The sequence below is a fragment of the Pezoporus wallicus genome, unplaced genomic scaffold (assembly GCF_028554395.1).
Source record: "Pezoporus wallicus isolate ANWC-B61680 ecotype Strahan unplaced genomic scaffold, APGP_CSIRO_Pwel_v1 contig_2771, whole genome shotgun sequence".
Taxonomy (NCBI): Eukaryota; Metazoa; Chordata; class Aves; order Psittaciformes; family Psittacidae; genus Pezoporus; species Pezoporus wallicus.
This window is the reverse complement of record NW_026640005.1, coordinates 149,784-167,117: the sequence shown is the minus strand read 5'-3', so window position 1 is coordinate 167,117 and position 17,334 is coordinate 149,784. Positions and strand designations below refer to the sequence as shown.

The 17,334-nt window shown below is 39.0% G+C and overlaps 2 protein-coding genes across 3 annotated transcripts in view; one reads left to right on the top strand and one right to left on the bottom strand.

The window, feature by feature from the left end:
• The window catches only part of IFT74 (intraflagellar transport 74), a 40,741-nt gene that overhangs the window by 4,730 nt on the left and 18,677 nt on the right, over positions 1-17,334 (top strand). Inside the window, exons 7-11 of the mRNA XM_057417045.1 lie at positions 554-615; positions 10,637-10,775; positions 11,761-11,823; positions 12,654-12,797; positions 13,420-13,460. Coding sequence (XP_057273028.1) covers positions 554-615; positions 10,637-10,775; positions 11,761-11,823; positions 12,654-12,797; positions 13,420-13,460 — 449 coding nt within the window. The remainder of the gene's footprint in view (positions 1-553; positions 616-10,636; positions 10,776-11,760; positions 11,824-12,653; positions 12,798-13,419; positions 13,461-17,334) is intronic.
• Positions 1,809-9,077, bottom strand: LRRC19 (leucine rich repeat containing 19). 2 transcript variants are annotated; one of them, XM_057417043.1, is made up of 5 exons: positions 8,948-9,077; positions 5,976-6,141; positions 3,971-4,481; positions 3,566-3,772; positions 1,809-2,284 (listed from the first exon to the last, which is right to left on the bottom strand). In XM_057417043.1, exons 2-5 carry the CDS (start codon positions 6,057-6,059, stop codon positions 1,962-1,964), a joined length of 1,125 nt encoding a protein of 374 aa, XP_057273026.1. In that variant the 5' UTR covers positions 6,060-6,141; positions 8,948-9,077; the 3' UTR covers positions 1,809-1,961. The 2 variants fall into 2 exon arrangements, with proteins under 2 accessions (XP_057273026.1, XP_057273027.1); XM_057417044.1 differs by having other exon boundaries at positions 5,976-6,068; positions 8,948-9,039.

Here is a 17,334-nt window from a genome sequence, read left to right as displayed (position 1 = left end):
TTCTAATACAGATAGAGTGTTCCTCTAAGTCTTAAGACACAAGTGGCATTAAGCATGTTCCATTTCTTAGGATAACTTTGTCCATAAGCAAAAGAAACTAGTTTGATTTTAGAATACGTTATTTTGGTCAAAACAACATTCCCCCCCTGCATTTGATTGCACAATAAAGTCACAATGTCTGTGTCATAAAGAAAAGAATGCTTTGCAAGTGTTACATTTTCATCATGCCTGTAGACTTAAACAGTATTTTACTAAATGTTGCAGGAATAGATCCCACAGTAAGTGACTTGATTTGTAACAAACTTGATTAGATTTTTTAAACATAGAGATGCCTTTTTACTTCCTTTGGTTTCCAGTAGAAGACTGTACTTTCAGATGGCCTTTGCTCAGTATCAACTGTGAAAACCCTCTGGAGCAGGTGGCCTCTGCTGCTCCTTCCTCTAATGCATTCTGAGCTGCTTCTTCTCTTCCAAAGTAAACTTTTCAAATTTATATATAGAACATGTATCTTTATTACTGTATATTATATCAGATTTTTTTTTTTTTTTTTAAGTTAAAGGTTCAGAATGACCAAGACACTCAGAGTGTGGATAAAATTTTCACAGAAAGACAAACGTGAGTACATGAAGTGTATGTTTCTCCAAAGCTGTTAAAATCATAACCAAACTTGGCAAAATTGAGGTGGTATCTGATTCAGAAGTTCCTTAACGATTCCATGTATGCCACATGTGATAACTGAGCAATTTCAGGATGGTATAGTAGTGCCATACCGCAGCTGGGTTCCTAGCTTTAAACTCTTCTGATTAACTGCTTGGAGGAGATACTTACTATGTCATCCAGGAGGACTTAAGCGGCAGTGGAGATTCCTGTCTTTGGGGAACCTGAGTTTTGTGAGTTGTGTTGTGGAATCCAGAGTGGAAAAAGTAAGCAGAAATGGGAACTATCACTGAGTTTCCTGTGTTAGGTGGGGACTTGTGGAGAGGAAGATGACAGCAATATGCTTGCAGTAACAATTCGTACACCATGAGAATGGCTTGTGTAGTTATAGGCTGAGAGGGAGAGTTTCTGAGATGTTTAATTTAGGAACCAGAGATGTGCGGGAGAAAGAGATATCTTGCTTGTTGCAAGCAAGAGCAATCTCAATTATAAGATTCTATGTATAGATAAGCACTTTTAAAAAACAATTTGCCTTGTAATAGTAGGTCACTTTTCAATAGAATTGCAGTTTTCAGCAGCTCACAAATGTGTCTATTTTATCCCTGAATGCATTTTTAAGTGTTAAGGAAATAAGTATAAAAAGAAGAAATTAGGTTCAGTAGCAAACTAAGGAGTAAAGACATCGGGTATACAGTAATGATAACTTGTTGTTGTAGTGTATGTAGGCTCACTTAAGGGAATGGAGCAGTTGGTCTTTCTTGCTCTGCTAATTTGGGTAAAAAGGAAAAGGAAAAAGAAAACAACCCAACAAATGCTCTGTTCTTTTGATAGCTTTGGTTTAGCTTAATAGCCTGCTGAGCTGGGACACCACTGATTTGGATTCAGCCCCTAGTCTGGCTGTGATCTGCTCCAGCATTTTAGAGAAATTATTTTTCCTTTCTGGACTTACTCACAATTAAAGCATTAGTGATTATGCCAACTTTACAAGCTACTTTGTAAAGAGTTCATATTAAGCAATATACAGTAAGCTCTCTCCCTGCCGTAAGTAACCAATTAGGATTTTATGAAAGGTGGATTCTGAGTACTTTTTGCATGTCTTGAACTACTTATTGTGGCACTGAGGCATGCACATCACCACATTTTTTTTAACTTCATGATTCATGCAGCAAACCTTGTTATGAATTTGTCAAGATGAGAGGAGATGGACTGCTTAACCTCCTTTTGTATTGTACATAAGTCGCATAATACGGAAGTACAAGCGTACTACAGTTTTGAGAAATCAGTTCTTCATCCTTAAGACATTATTAACTCTCCTCAGTTGCATAAGTATCAGTGTATTTATTCTCAATAAATCCATCTTCCCCAGGCACACATGTATGAATTTTCTCAAGGGAAATTGGATCTTCATTGTTTGTATCCAATAATGTAGGAAAAGAACTCATGTCAGCTGAGAATTCCTGTTCAAACATCTCTGAGTCATTTTCTTCTAGATGACGGTGACTGTAGCTTATCAAATAGCGATACCATGTTGGGCATTTTGCAGCCATAAAAATCAGGAGTGTAATGCTTAGGACAAACCCTAGGACACCTGCTAGGAAGGTCCAGCTTTTGCCAGGAAGTGGTAACTCTTTAAAACAAACAGGAAAAAAGGAAGAATCATCCTCATGAGGAATGCCAGCAAGAACTCTAGTATGAATTTTTTCATAGTTAAATTGGGAACTCGCAAAATAAACAATCATAGAGGAATTACTGAGTGTATCCAAAGCTTTAGTAGAGTTTTATTGTTATGTTCTTGAGGAATTAGCCACATCACCTGACCAAAACATGCATGTGCATCTTATATTTCTTAGCAATATATATCCACCATGCATATTTATAAAAAACAATAGCTTCAAAGTTGGAAAAAATTCTGGGGGCATATAAACTAAAAAATGATATTTTTCCAAAATTTAAATTCCAAGATTAGGTTTTTGAAAAAAAAAAACAAACAAAACAAAACCAGACAAACCCAAACAGTAATTGACTTCAAATTCTATTTCGCAGGCTTAAATTTCTGTTTGGTGATGATGTCTGCAGCCTAAAATATTACATCTTTTGTTTGGCTATTGTACTTCTTTTAAAATAAAAATTTCAATAGACTGTAGTTTCCAGGAGTCTTTATTTAGAATCTGGTTTTGTGTGCTGGCCCCTGTCCTAAAATAGAATCTAGCTGTTATGGTAAAAGAAGTGTATAGCAGTGGCTGTGTACTGTTTGCGTATGTATCTGGAAAATGTATCTTCTGCTTTAGTCAGAAGCAAGAAGTAAAAAACATTACAGTATGGAGAGTGGAAATTTGCATGTGAGAAAGAAGAAAGTGACTTGACCAAAAGAAAAGCTAAAATATTACAGTGATGATAGAATTACCCTCAAAATGGGTAGAAAATTAAGGAGACTGAAATTTTGAAAGAATATGGGATGGGCACATCTGTCTCCTTTACACTGTACACAGTTGAAGGCAGGAGTAAAATTATTGCTCACTATTGCTCACTATTTCACATTTAAGAAGACAGCTGCTTCTAGAAAGCAGTGATTTTGGAAGAAGTAACTGAAATTTTTAAAAGATCCTTCCCCAGTTCTGCTAGGTAGATATGGGCAATTACCTGAATTTCAAGACTTTGAAATGTCATCGTCAGTTTGTAGTGTCATTTGAGAATTCAGATGTGGTTTATCAGTTTTGAACACTTACTCCGTAGAGCTTAGCATTCACTATAGTCTGTATGCAGTCTACCAAAACCTGGAAATATGCCTGTTCCATAATCACAGCTTTTATGGAAGAATTATAGTGTATGAGGTGTACAAATGGTATGAAATTATGGAATAGCAAATCCAACATCTTATAAGCAATAATGTGGAACATCAGTATATTACCTGCATGCGTCCCATTGTTTTCAGTGATGTTTGGAGTCCGAGCTGTTAGGAAGGCGCTACTTTTAAGCTTAATGGCAGAAGCGGAAGTTACAGTGTTTTCTAAAGGAGCTTGTTCAGTTTTGCAGTCAGCTGGTTGAATAGCTACTGTTTTGATGGAGCATTTTTCCTTGGTATTTGGGAACGTACATACAGTGTTGTTTTCATTTTCTGTGGATGCGAGCAGTGGAAAGGCTATGAGATATTATTAATTAATTGGCACTCTGATCTAAAAAAAGTCATAGGTAAGCTAATGTATTATTGCAAAAAGCTAATAAGCTGATAGTGGATATTATCCAGATCAGTAAAAAATAAGATAAGGCTGTTTAATATAAAAAAGTATGAAATGTTGCTCTAACCAAAACTTACCCTTTGTCACATTGGAGGCAGTTAGCCATATCTGTAAATCAAGGAGGTCACAGGAGCAGGTCCAGGGGTTTCCAGCTAAAACTATTTTAATCAATTTAAAGGGTGATTTTATATGAAAATATTTCAGAGGGTTATACTGTAGATTTAAAGCTGTCAGACTTTTTAGACAAGTAAATGTATAAGGATCTAGTTGAGTAATCATGTTATAGGATAGATTCAACACTGACAGTTGATTTAATCCTGCAAATGCTGTCTTATGAACTGTGCTAATACGGTTGCTGCTGATATCCAGAATTACCAGTTTTGTCAGATTGCAGAAGCTATTGTTATACAGTACAATAATCATGTTTTCATTCAGGTAAAGTTCAATGAGTTTAATAAAACTTTGAAGAATCTCTTTGTCGATATCTTTTAAAGTGATTTTATTATTTTTGAGGCTTAATATAGTAACATTTTGGGAAAGGTTACTGGGTATATTAGAGAGGTTCTTTCCAGATGCCTCACAAGTGACCTGTTGAAAAAAAGACAACAATTAAATACTATAGGGAAGTCCATTGAAGATGTCTCAGTGATGACTATTGAGGGCACAAAAAATCTTTCTTGTATTTTTTAATGCCAGCACTTTAAAAGTTCTAATGCTCTTCATGCAATTTTATTTATATTTTTCTTAATTCACCCATGGTCTGGTGATAGAGGGGAATGAATGCTCCTAATATAGAGACCTGAAGTTTCAGATCACTTAGTGCTCGAGCTCTGTTTGGCATGCAAGGCTTTTTATATGATGATTATTCAAACTATTTGGCAAATATTCAAATGGTTTCGCATAGTATTTTGGAGTTAGTAGGGCTCTCTGTTTTAGGACTCTATGTGAAGATTGGCTAAGTAGGAAAAGGATTCATTTCCCACACAATCTGGAAAGAAGGTGTCAGGAAGTGGATCCACGGCTGAAAATTAATTCAAATATGCCTTTTCTAATGTATTGTTTTATTTTAAAAACAGCTGTGTTTACTTTTAAAAACATGTTTGGAGTAGACCTTCAACAAAACATTTAATTTGATTTTTGTTGGATTTTTTTTTTTTATTATAACAATTTTGGTTTTCTGGCTTTAAGTTTAGCATAGCTGCAGTCTTTTCAGGTTTGAGAGTGTTAACTATACCTTAAAGGACGGCTGTTTGCTGACAAGAGTAGATTTCTTTATATGTACATGCATGCATCACTGTAAGCTATAGTTTAGTGTCAAGATACTTGAACTGGGTTTAAATGAGATTCTTAGTCTTGCAAACTGACTAGTTGTGTTACTCCTCTTCCTAACTAAGTAGCTTACGTTCAGCTTGCTACTGCTGTGACCAGATTGAGTATAGCTAGATAGCTGGTTTAAAAACAAATGTAGTGGAGTGCCTTTTCTACACTGTATATACCCAGTAAATGGTTTTTTTATTCTTTATCTTTGTCCCAAAGATTAACAGACAGTAGATATAGTACTGACCCAGTGGGCAGTGAGTCAGAGCAGGTAGTGCAATACCAATTTTATTACTTGACTGTTAATCTAAGTTTTCTTCCTTCCCCTCCATTCTCTAGTAAATACAAAATCCATTACATTAATCTCTGGAAGAAAAAACCTTTTAAAATTTCTTACATACATTTTGAGCTGACTTGGTCAAATACTAACTTGGTAAATCTCTCAAACTTGAGCAGTTTTTGGCCTTGTCCAAATAACTGTTGCTTTTTAGGTCTATTCCAAAATAATGTAAAGGTAAAGGAGGCACTCCTGTTGTCAGCAAAGAGATGGCTGGTATACAAATCCATCTCAAATATGTTTCAGTGTTATTCACCCACTGAAAATGACTGCCAGCAGCTAGTTGTCCATTTCACAGAAAGCCATGTAATCTTACTTGCCTCTACGTGCTTCTTCAGTAATTCTATGTTTACAAGGTGGCTTTTAAAAATGCCTTTAGCTTCTAGTGTAACTTTGAAAAATAAGGGTAATTTACATATAAAACTTACAGTTTGAGAAGTAAAGTTGCAGTCAGCAGAGACAGGATTCAAAAACAGTGTTCCAGCACAGATCACAAGCCAAGAGAGTGTCATGTTTAGAGCCTAGTAAAAAGCAACACTTTTATATGCCAGTATGAGAATACCGCTGACTTCTGCAGTGGTTTCTACAGTGGTTCTGTAGTTGAACAAATTAATAGGTGTAGTTATTTCAATGATAATTTAATCAATTTTCTTCTACACAAATACAATGAAATGCGAAATTAAGAGGAAGAACATAGGTTATTAGAATTAATGCATTCAGCTTTCACTTTTTTGAGCTAAACCTAAAATCCAGTGAGCAGAATGTACCAGCAAATAGAAGAGGGATTTACTAGACAGCAGTTTCTTATATGGGTAAAATGAATAGCCATGGATGTACTTATTAATTCCCTGTTAAAACAGTTGCAGGTACTGGAAGACACTGATAGGAGCATACTGCAGAAAGTATTCAGGCTTGTGTGCTCTCCTGAAATAATTTCTTACATTGCCACTGACAGAGGTAGAATACTGTACTAGATGGATTGTTGGTTTATTCAATTCTTATGTAAGTTATTTTTTGTGATTCTTTTACTTAGAAGATTGATCTTCTAATATTTTTATTATCTATAATATAGCATATTATAAGATGTAAACCAGGTCTTCTGATTATTATAAAGGTACAGTTGTTGCTCTGACCTTTGGAACTAAGTAAACATTGTTCAGTCTTGGTCCTGGGGGTTTTGTATGAATTTGAGCCTTACTGTTTTCAGAGTCAGGAAAGCTTTTCTGACCAGTGGTATTCACTGCAACATTAACGTCTCTTAGAGAAAGTGTCACTCATCCATCTCCTTTGAATCAGGCATTATTTGCAAGATCTCATACAATCATAGAATAGCTGGTTGGAGGGGACCTCAGGGATCATCTAGTCCAACCATTCTAGGCAAAGCATGACCTGGACTACATGTTCCAGCACCCTGTCCAGCCAAATCTTAAAAACATCCAGCACCAGGGAGACCACCAGTTCCCTGGGGAGATTAATCTCCAATTTTCACAATTGTTCTCATTGTGAAAAAATTCCCTCATGTCCAATGGGAATCTTCCCAGGAGTAACTTGTGCCCATTACTCCTTGTCTTTTCCATGTGACTCCTTGTAAAAAGGGAGTCTCCGTCTTCGTTGTAGGCACCCTTTAAATACTGAGACATGGTGATAAGGTCTTCCCTGAGCCTTCCTTTCTCCAGGCTGAGCAAAACTAATTCTATCAGCCATTCCTCATACTACAGGCTTCCCAGTCCTTTGATCGTCTTTGTGGCCCTTCTTTGGACCCTCTCTAGCCTGCCTATATCCTTTTTGCATAGCGAGGACCAAATGCCTGTTGTATTTTTAGCTGTAGGGAGTATCACTGAATTTGACAGAGAAGAGTGGGGAAAATTATGTAAGGAAGCTCAATTGCATGAACGATGCTAAACCTAGGCAGCCAGTCAGATTAAAAAAACTCCACAAATGTTTAAAAAGAGTGCCAGGAGGCCTTTGCCAGTCAGCATGGAGTACATGAGGGCACAGAACAACTTGTTCAAGTGTAATTGATTGCTTGGGGTGTCTATGGACTGACCTCAGTCACCTAGCTGAATCAGCCTGGAAACCTACTAACTTCTTGGAAATAAGAAAATAAAAGCCATTTACGCTGCTCTTATCCATTGTGTGTTTCTACTGCTGTTGGAAATCTACATTAAATACAAAAAGAATTCATAAACCATTTTGTTAGACATTGTCAGTGGCACAAACAAGGGGTACTAGCAGGAGCAGCCATGTTGGTATCACAAAATTACAGAATCAACTATGCTGGGAAAAACCTGTAAGATCGTCAAGTCCAACCATTATGTTCTATATTACGTGTTGTTCTTGTCAGTGATGGTGCTGGTAAACTGAGTAATTCATTTTTTGGGACAGTTTGTATATTACTAGTAGAAACCATTTTGCAGTTTGAGAACTCCCAGTATAGACTGTGTTAACAGTCAGATCTTGTTGTATACTTGAACCTTAAAGATCCTGCTTCCAAGATTTTCAGAAAGAGAGTGGCCTTAACCAGGCAATATAGAAATAGAAATTAATAATATTGTTGTAGTTTGCAGATTTCAAGAAAAGTATTGTCTCTAATACAGTGAGAAAAATATATTAAAATATTGTTTTGTATTAAAATATTATTTTAAAATTAGTCTGTAAGTTGGTAACAATCAAGTTGAAAATGAAAGTAATTTTTAAAGTTTTTCAAAACTTCAAGGAAAAAGTTAAAAATATCTGAATTAAGGAGATGCCATTAATTTAAAAAATCCCTTTCTTGTTTGAAACTTCACTCTGCATAAAAATTTGCTCTACATATGTCTAAAGCATAGTTCCTATTTTTTACTTTAGTTTCTAATGACAAGTTAGGGGTTTTTTTACAAGTTTGATTTCCTGTATTGTATGTGTGGGGAACCTGTGGAAGAGCAGTAAAAGAAAAAGGAAGTATCTGTAATTTTAATTGCAATTTAGCTTTTTCCTTAAACCAAACTCCAGGAATTGCCGTTTAAAATAATTACTTTGGAAAGAAACTGAGCCTGGCAGTACCTTTGTAATACCTTGTAATTAAAAACATTTTCTTAAAAGTTTTCCTCTGAGAACTTTTTAAGATGTTATTGTTTGATAGTAATATAATTCCTATTGGTTTTCTTGCATTTTTAAAGAAAAAGATTCTGGGAGATAGTGAAGTTTATGTAATCAGATAGTCTGTTTTCCAGAGAAGACACAGTCTATTCCCTGGCTTTCTACTGAAGTACAATTTACTCAGCAACTTACCATGTCCAAGGTTCATAGTAATTCCTGAACTTTTAATGTATCTCAAGATGTATTTTTTTCCACTCTAGCAATAAAGTTATACTAATAAATCTTTGCCTACATTTTCAAAAAGATGTGGCAAGTGTCTTACCTTTCTGTTGCTTTTTAGAGCAGCATATGTGCACAAGAGCAGATTTTTCAATGCACTGACAAGAAATAATATGATGCAACAGCACTTTGTTTTTGTTCAACCTTTGTACCTGATGAATAAGCAGGCAGTGAAAAAAAAATAATAAACCTAGAAGATCCTTAGGAAAAGATTGACTAAGTTGAGCAACTTCTTATAATCATCTTGGATTTAATTGGATCTGCAGCCAATAGGAAAGTCTAATAGTAGTATGCTCAGGTGTCAAGTTCCAGATCATATGGAAGGTACTGAGTTGAAATGCCACAGGGAATTTACAAGCAAGTTTTGTTATAATCAGTTAAAGATATGCTGGAGACAGCGAAATACTTGCATTTTTTTTTTTATGTGATCAGTCATCAAATGAAGAAAATGTCAAGATATTTGCATACTGAAGTAAGGATTTCTAGTTGTTAAATTGGTGTTAATTCTTGTAGTTTGGAAAAACATCAGAAGAGCTGGAGGGTGTGATGCATAAACTTCATTGTTTGCACAGAATTACAAGCACTTAAGGACACGTGTCTGTTTCATTTATTTTCTACTAATTTCTAAGAAATTCCTGGAGGCTAATCAATTAAGAAGATAGCTAAAGGAAATTTACAGAAAATCCTGAGACTAAGAAGTGTGTACCTTCACAGTTCGTGAAGGATTATTTCAACTGTGTGCTTGTTTCCAAGTGATTTCTACAACTAAGAATGGCAAAATCAGCTGGATACGTGCCTTTGGGATTTAGAATCATAGAATAGTTAGGGTTGGAAAGGGCCTTAAGATCATCTAGGTCCAACCCCCCTGCCATGGGCAGGTACACCTCACACTGAACCATGTCACCCAAGGCTCTGTCTGACTGGGCCTTGAACAATACCAGGGATGGAGCAGCTTCCTTGGGCAACCTGTTCCATTGTCTCACCACCCTCACAGTAAAGAACTTCTTCCTTATATCTAACTTGAACTTCCCTTCTTTAAGTTTGAACCCATTACCCATTGTCCTATCGCTACAATCCCTGATGAAGAGTCCTTCTCCAGCATCCCTATAGGCCCCTTTCAGGTACTGGAAGGCTGCTATGAGGTCTCCACGCAGCCTTCTCTTCTTCAGGCTGAACAGCTCCAACTTTGTCAGCCTGTCTTCATACGGGAGGTGCTCCAGCCCCTGATCATCCTCATGGCCGTCCTCTGGACTTGCTCCAACAGTTCCATGTCCTTCTTACGTTGAGGACACCAGAACTGCACACAGTACTCCAAGTGGGTTTCACGAGAGCAGAGTAGAGGGGCAGAATCGCCTCCTTCGACCTGCTGCTCACACTGCTTTTGATGCAGTCCACTTTTTTTTCTTTTCCTTCTATTTTTCATTAACTCTTCCCAAGTTGCAAGATGCAAAAAGTTTTAAACTGGCTAACCAACAGTTATCAGATCAATGACTGCAGCCAAGAATGCCCTTAGGCTTGAAATATGATGCATAATTTCAGGGTAAGTGAGCACTGAAAAATTCATAGAAGCAGAGTAGAGCTGATGTTGGAATGGGCTTCTGAAATCATCTAGTCCAGCGCTACTGCTCCTAGAGTAAGCTGTCAGTGAAGCTGGAGGAATACCAGAGTTTGAAATAGGTTCTTAAAACACACATCAACTAGTAAAAGTTACAACTCCAATCTATTTTTACAGCACAGAAAAGTTAATTCAGACTGTAGAAGAAGATATTGAACGTGAAAAGGTTGTAGCAGAAGACATAATAAAAGACATGTCAAAGGAAAATCAAGCTAAATATATGGAGATGAAGGCTGCAAATGAAAAACTCTCTCAGGTTGGTTGGTCTCGTACTTACATAAAATGTTTCTCAGCCTGGCTCTATTGGTTCCGGGTACAAATTATTAAAGAGCTTAAGAACAGAGTAATGCAATAAAAAAGTTTGCTGGTATCTTAATTAATTGTAGAATTGCCTTAAAAATAAATAGAGCAATTGACTAAAACAAAATACTTTGTCTTTTTATATATCTTTTATAGAAAACAAATGATGCTCATTATTTTCCTTTTAAATTTGGGGACTGATTTTAAAAGTTACTGTAGTGCTTAAATGTTTCATCATGTGTAAAAAGCAAGCAAAAGGGAAGAACAACCTCACCAATTGTTGTAGTTCACTTCTGTAGAAAGTTTTCTTCTGTGCGAAAGTGAATCTTTTTTTTGTTATTCTTGTACATCTCAGTATATCAGAAAAATGAACTGGGCTTTGTAAAATTTTTCTGACTTCACGAATTGTATTAGCAAAAGCAGTAAGATTTCTAGGTTCTTTGGGATCATCTAGCTTCAGGCACACAGTCTTAGGAAGTTCCTCTGTATAGTGTATACAGTGATAGGAATTTTTTGAAGCCTGTGCTTCCCAGGTATCTTAGGATGAGCTAAATCATCAATTAGGGCCTGTCTCTTTCTGGACTGTAAAGAAACTGAGGTGGCTAGTTCAGATTTTAAAATCTAGTTTTAAACTTCTAATGCAGAAATGACAAATTCCACCCTCAGTACTAAATTTTACACAAAATAGTGGTAAAAGGGTACACACGTTTTTCATCATAGTCTAACTGCAAATAATACTAACAGTTTATTGAAAAAGCTGGATGCTGAAAGTAGGTGGATATTGTATCTGAGTCACTTGGAGAAGCTGGACACAGTCTTTTAAAATTTTTAGAGCAGCAATAAGATGTTTTACAGTATTTTATTAATAATAAGTTTCAGAACAAAAACGTTGCCAAGTAGCAATTTTTATGTGAATTTTGCAATTTTTTTTTTCTTTTTAGGAATTGGTTGTTCAGCAACAGGAATTGGATGCACTAAATATAAAGGAGGAGGCTCTAAGAGCTGTATGTATGATAACAAGTGGTCTCTGTACCAGTCTTTGCTAAACTCTAGTGTAAAAAATAATGCAGAAATTATGGGTGGAAATTTCCATGTTTTGGGTAAAAATTGTTTCTGTGGAAGCCAAGCATTAAATTTTTACGGCAATAGTGAGGTGTGTGACTTTTGATTAATTTGGAGTTGCTCTGTAAAGATAAACAAGACATTATCATTCACATCCTTCTTAAGGATTTGTGAGACCTGGTTTTTCAATGTATTTTCAGCTTTCAGGTTGTGTGAGAATGATTTTCTTCTTCCACGTTCCATTTTAAAAGCAGCTAGTACTTGAAACACAAAGTGGTACTCGCCAAGATATTTTTTATCCCACATGCATACATAAACACTTCTAATACACTGCCATATTGCTAGGTGGAGTATAATTTTCTTGTACTGGGTCTTCCATGGATAAAAGGGTCTGTCAGCTGAAACATACAGTCATGTATATATATTCAGAAAGTATAAATTTCAGAAACTACTAGACATTTTTCCAGTCCTTTTGAAAACTGTATATGGTTTGTAATCCCATAGAAATGATGAGGTAGTTAACCTACTCAGAAAATTGGCTTGAGGATAGGCTTACATAAAGAAGAAGTAGCTGACTGAGTAATTCCATTCCAAAAATACCATATTGAGAATATGGATAATAAAGTTTATTGTTTAGACTGTCTCTGTACTGTTTATAATAAATAAGCTTCAGTTTCAATATATAGGTAAGTGCTGCTTAACTAAAGCATAATTTCTGCAATGCTGTCTTGACATCTGAAAATAGCTAGTAGGTGTTTGCTTTTCCCAACAGGAAATAGAACACTCCCAGGTGAAAAAGGAGGCTGTGCAGATGTATGAAAAGCTCCATGAGCTCGAGGAACGTCGAGACCAAATGATTGCTGAGGATAAGAATATGGAATCTCCACAGGAGGAAAGAGAAAGGTTACTAAAACAGGCAAGAATATAAAATGATATCGTGTAAAATATTCTCTGACTCAGTATTTTAAGGGATGATAATATTTTAAAATACTTTGGTTTGAATCTTGCCTTTATTTGTTCTTTAAGCAGCAGAAACCATCTGAAATTAAAAACAATGAATTGGCTGGATGGGATGTTTCAGGTTCAGACAGAATAAAATTGGCACAGTCATCAGTCATGTTGTTACGGGAAAATTGATCCTACTGAACACTTCCATAACATAATTCCAGACAGTATCCTTGTGGGGTACTAAGCAGATACACTAATCCAGGAGCAATTTAATTAGTTTCCAAGCATCTATGCTGTGTTGTGTAACTTCCCATATATACTGTACAGATTATTGGACTGAATAACACTGGTGTGCCTGATTTTTCATTATGTACTTAGAAAGCAGGAGAAAGTTTGGAAGAAGTAACGCTTAAATCATATCACTTCTATTCAGTGAGGAGTCATTGTTGGACAGTGTGGCAGCATGTTTGTGATTTCATATATTGAGTCTCTATTCCCTGTGTACTGAATTAAGAAATCTCTTTTTTTGTTTTCCTTTTTTCATTTGTAGATTTTGTTTCATATGTTAAAATTGTTACAATTTTTTATAGGTTAAGGATGACAGTCAAGAAATAGCGAGTATGGACAGACAGTGAGTAATCCCATTATACTGTTGCTACAAATTACATTTAGAGTCTAAAGACACATAGCTGAATTCCATTGTATGTTTCTATGGACTTTTAGAACATCACCACATTTTCCAGCCTCTGCTAATGTTTATCCTTCCACAGAGAATAGAAAATACTCTTCTATTTCAGCTAAACAACTTCTGTGGTGGTAGGACACCTATTTCTGTATAGTAAGATACCTCCTACCCTTATGAACATGCCTTAAGAATATAAATTGTAAAATCGTAGAATCATAGAATCATAGAATAGTTAGGGTTAGAAAGGACCTTAAGATAATCTAGGTCCAAGCCCCCTGCTATGGGCTGGGACACCTCACACTAAACCATGCCACCCAAGGCCTCGTCCAACCTGGCCTTGAACACTCCCAGGAATGGAGCATTCACAATCTCCCTCGGCAACCCATTCCAGTTCCTCACCACCCCCACAGTAAAGAAATTCTTCCTTATCTCCAATCTAAACCTCCCCTGTTTAAGTTTGAACCTGTTACCCCTTGTCCTGCCACTACAGTCCCTGATGAAGAGTCCCTCCCCAGCATTCCTATAGGCCGCCTTCAGATACTGGAAGGCTGCTAATGAGGTCTCCACGCAGCTGTCTCTTCTCCAGGCTGAACAGCCCCAACTTTCTCAGCTTGTCTTCATATGGGAGGTGCTCCAGTCCCCTGATCATCCTCATGGCCATCCTCTGGACTTGTTCCAACTGTGTTCCTTGTCCTTTTTATGTTGAGGACACCAGAACTGCACACAATACTCCAAGTAAGGTCTCACAAGAGCAGAGTAAAGGGGCAGGATCACCTCCTTCTACCTGCTGGTCACGCTGCTTTTGATGCAGCCCAGGATATGGTTGCTTTTCTGGGCTGTGAGCGCACGCTGCCAGCTCATGTTCATTTTCTCATCGACTGGCACTCCAAGTCCTTCTCCGCAGGGCTGCTCTGAATCTCTTCTCTGCCCAACCTGTAGCTGTACCTGTGATTGCTCCGACCCAGGTGTAGGACCTTGCATTTGGCATGGTTAAACTTCATAAGGTGGGCATCAGCCCACCTCACAAGCATGTCAGGGTCCCTCTGGATGGCATTCCTTCCCTCCAGTGGATCAACCAAACCACACAGCTTGGTGTCATCAGCAAACTTGCTGAGGGCACACTCAATCCCACTGTCCATGTCAGCGACAAAGATGTTGAACAACACCAATCCCAACACCGATCCCTGAGGGACACCACTTGTTACTGGTCTCCAGCTGGACACTGAGCCATTGACCACAACTCTGCATGCAGCCATCCAGTCAGTTCTTTATCCACTGAGTGGTCCACCTATCAAACTGATGTCTTTCCAATTTAGAGACAAGGATGTTGTGTGGGCCCAAGGTCTTCATTGTCACAGTCCCTGCATCTACCTTCCAAGACTTGAGTGGTGTGGTCAGAGCATTTGCTAGTGAAGGTCAAGGCAAAAAAGTCATTCAGAACCTCAGCCTTCTCCAAATCCAGGGTAGCCAGTTCTCCTGATAGCTTCCAGAGAGGGCCCACGTTGTCCTTAGTCTGTCTTTTATTTGCAGTGTACCTATAGAATCCCTTCCTGTTATCTTTCACATCCCTAGCCAAGTTTAATTCTAACTGGGCCTTAGCTTTCCTAACCTGGTCCCTAGCTTCCCGAACAACATCCCTGTATTCTTCCCAGGCCACCTGTCCTTGCCTCCACCTTTTATAAGCCTCTTTTTTTCCTTCAAATTTTCTTCAGCATCTCCTTATCCATCCAAGGAGGTCTCCTGGCCCTCCTGCTGCACTTCCTTCTAGTTGGGATGCAACACTCCTGAACTTGTAGTAGGTGATCCTTGAATATCAACCAAGAGTCTTGGCCCCCCCTGCCCTCTAGGGCTATATCCCATGGAACCTTACTAAGCAGCTTCCTGAAGAGGCCAAAGTCTGCTCTTTTGAAGTCCAGAGCAGTGAGCTTGCTGCACGCTTTTCTCACTGTCCTGAGGATCTCGAATTCAACCATCTCACGATCACTGCATCCAAGGCTGCCCTGGAGCGTCACACTTCCAACCAGCCCTTCCCTGTTGGTGTGCACAAGGTCAAGCATGGCACCTCTCCTTGTCGGCTCTTCTATTACTTGCAGAAGGAAGTTGTCTTCCACACAGTCGGGGAACCTCCTGGATTGCTTGTGCCAGGCTGTACCATCCCTCCAACAGATACCAGGGTGGTTGAAGTCCCTCATGAGAGCAAGGGCCTGTGAGCGTGAGGCTTTTCCTATCTGTCTATAGAGTGCTTCATCCACAGATTCCTCTTGATCAGGTGGTCTGTAACAGATCCCCACAATAATGTCTCTCATCTCTGTGCTCCCTTTAATCCTGACCCGCAAACTCTCTATTAACTGCTCATCTGTCCCCAGACAGAGTTACATAGTCTTCAGTCTATCCCTAACATAAATAGCAACTCCCTCTCCCCGCCCGCTAGGCTTGTCTTTTCTAAGGAGCCTGTAACCTTCCATTCCAACACTCCAGTCATAGGAGCCATCCCACCATGTTTCTGTGATGCCTATTATATCATATCCCCAAAGATGCACACACATCTCTTAATTCCTCTTGTTTGTTCTCCATGCTACAGGCATTTGTATAGAGGCACCTGAGCTAAGCTCCAGATGAGGCTGGGTCATTGGCTGGAGCAGCTGGAATATCTCTACATTGCTCCAAGCATTTATTATAGGTGCTGGCAACTGACTGGGAGTGCTGGGATGGAATGATGCCCCCCTCCCCCAGCACATCTAGTTTAAAGCTTCCTTGACCAGTCTGGCAAGCCTCCTACCAAAACTGCACGCGAGCAGCTCCACCAGCCCCCAGTAGACCTGGCCTCCTAAATTGAATCCCATGTTCAAGATAACCAGACCCCTGACTATGGCACAACCCTTTTAACCATTTATTAACCTGGCCAATCCTCCTAGCTTTTTTTAGGTCCTCCCCTGTATCCTGGAGAATTGACAAAAAGACAATCTGAGCTCCAGAGCCCCAGACACCTCTCCCCGGGTGCCGTAGTCCTTCTTTATGTTCTCTAGGCTACTGCTGTCTATATCCCTAGCACCCACATGTATCACTAGAAGTGGGTAATAGTCAGTGGGACTTACTAGAGCAGGCAGCCTCTCTGCAACATCCCCAATCCGTGCCCCTACTAGGCAGCACACCTCCCTTGAGACCGGGTCAGGCTGACGGATGGGTGCCTCTGTGCCTTTCAAAGTAGAGTTCCCTACTACTATGACCCGCCTCTTTTTCCTGGCAGCACCAGTAGTGATCTTACCCGTTCATCAGCCGGTTGTTTCTGGTGTGAGTTTGTTTCCTCATTAGCCCCCTGCAGGACAGCAAAGCAGTTCTGGGTGGGGACAACAGATTTAGGAGGAAGCCCCTTGCTTTTAAATGTAGTTTTCCTCCTTTTCTTTGTTGGTTTTTGGATTTGTTTTTTTTTTTTTTTTTGTTACTGTTTCCCAGCTCCCCGGGTTAACGGCCTCCTTCTTTCCTTCGTGAGCTACAGTGGACGCTTGAGGCCCCTGCACAGTCTGGGCCTGGGGAAAGCATTCCTGCTTCCTCTCAGCTTCCCTGACATCTCCCACCCTATTAACAGCATCCCGCAGCTCAGCCCCTGCTGCAGGAGGACCTCCACCAGGGAGCACCGAGTGCAGCCCTGCCCATTGTGCACCCTCCCCTCACCAGACCAGTGCAGGCACTCTCTACACCCCGAGCTCTGCACTGCAGCCTCCCCTCTCATCGGCTCTGGGTGCCTACGCTGGCCACCGCCCTGGCAGCCAGAGCAGAGCTTCCAGACCGGGCCCTGATCATACGGCAAGTGCTGACCATC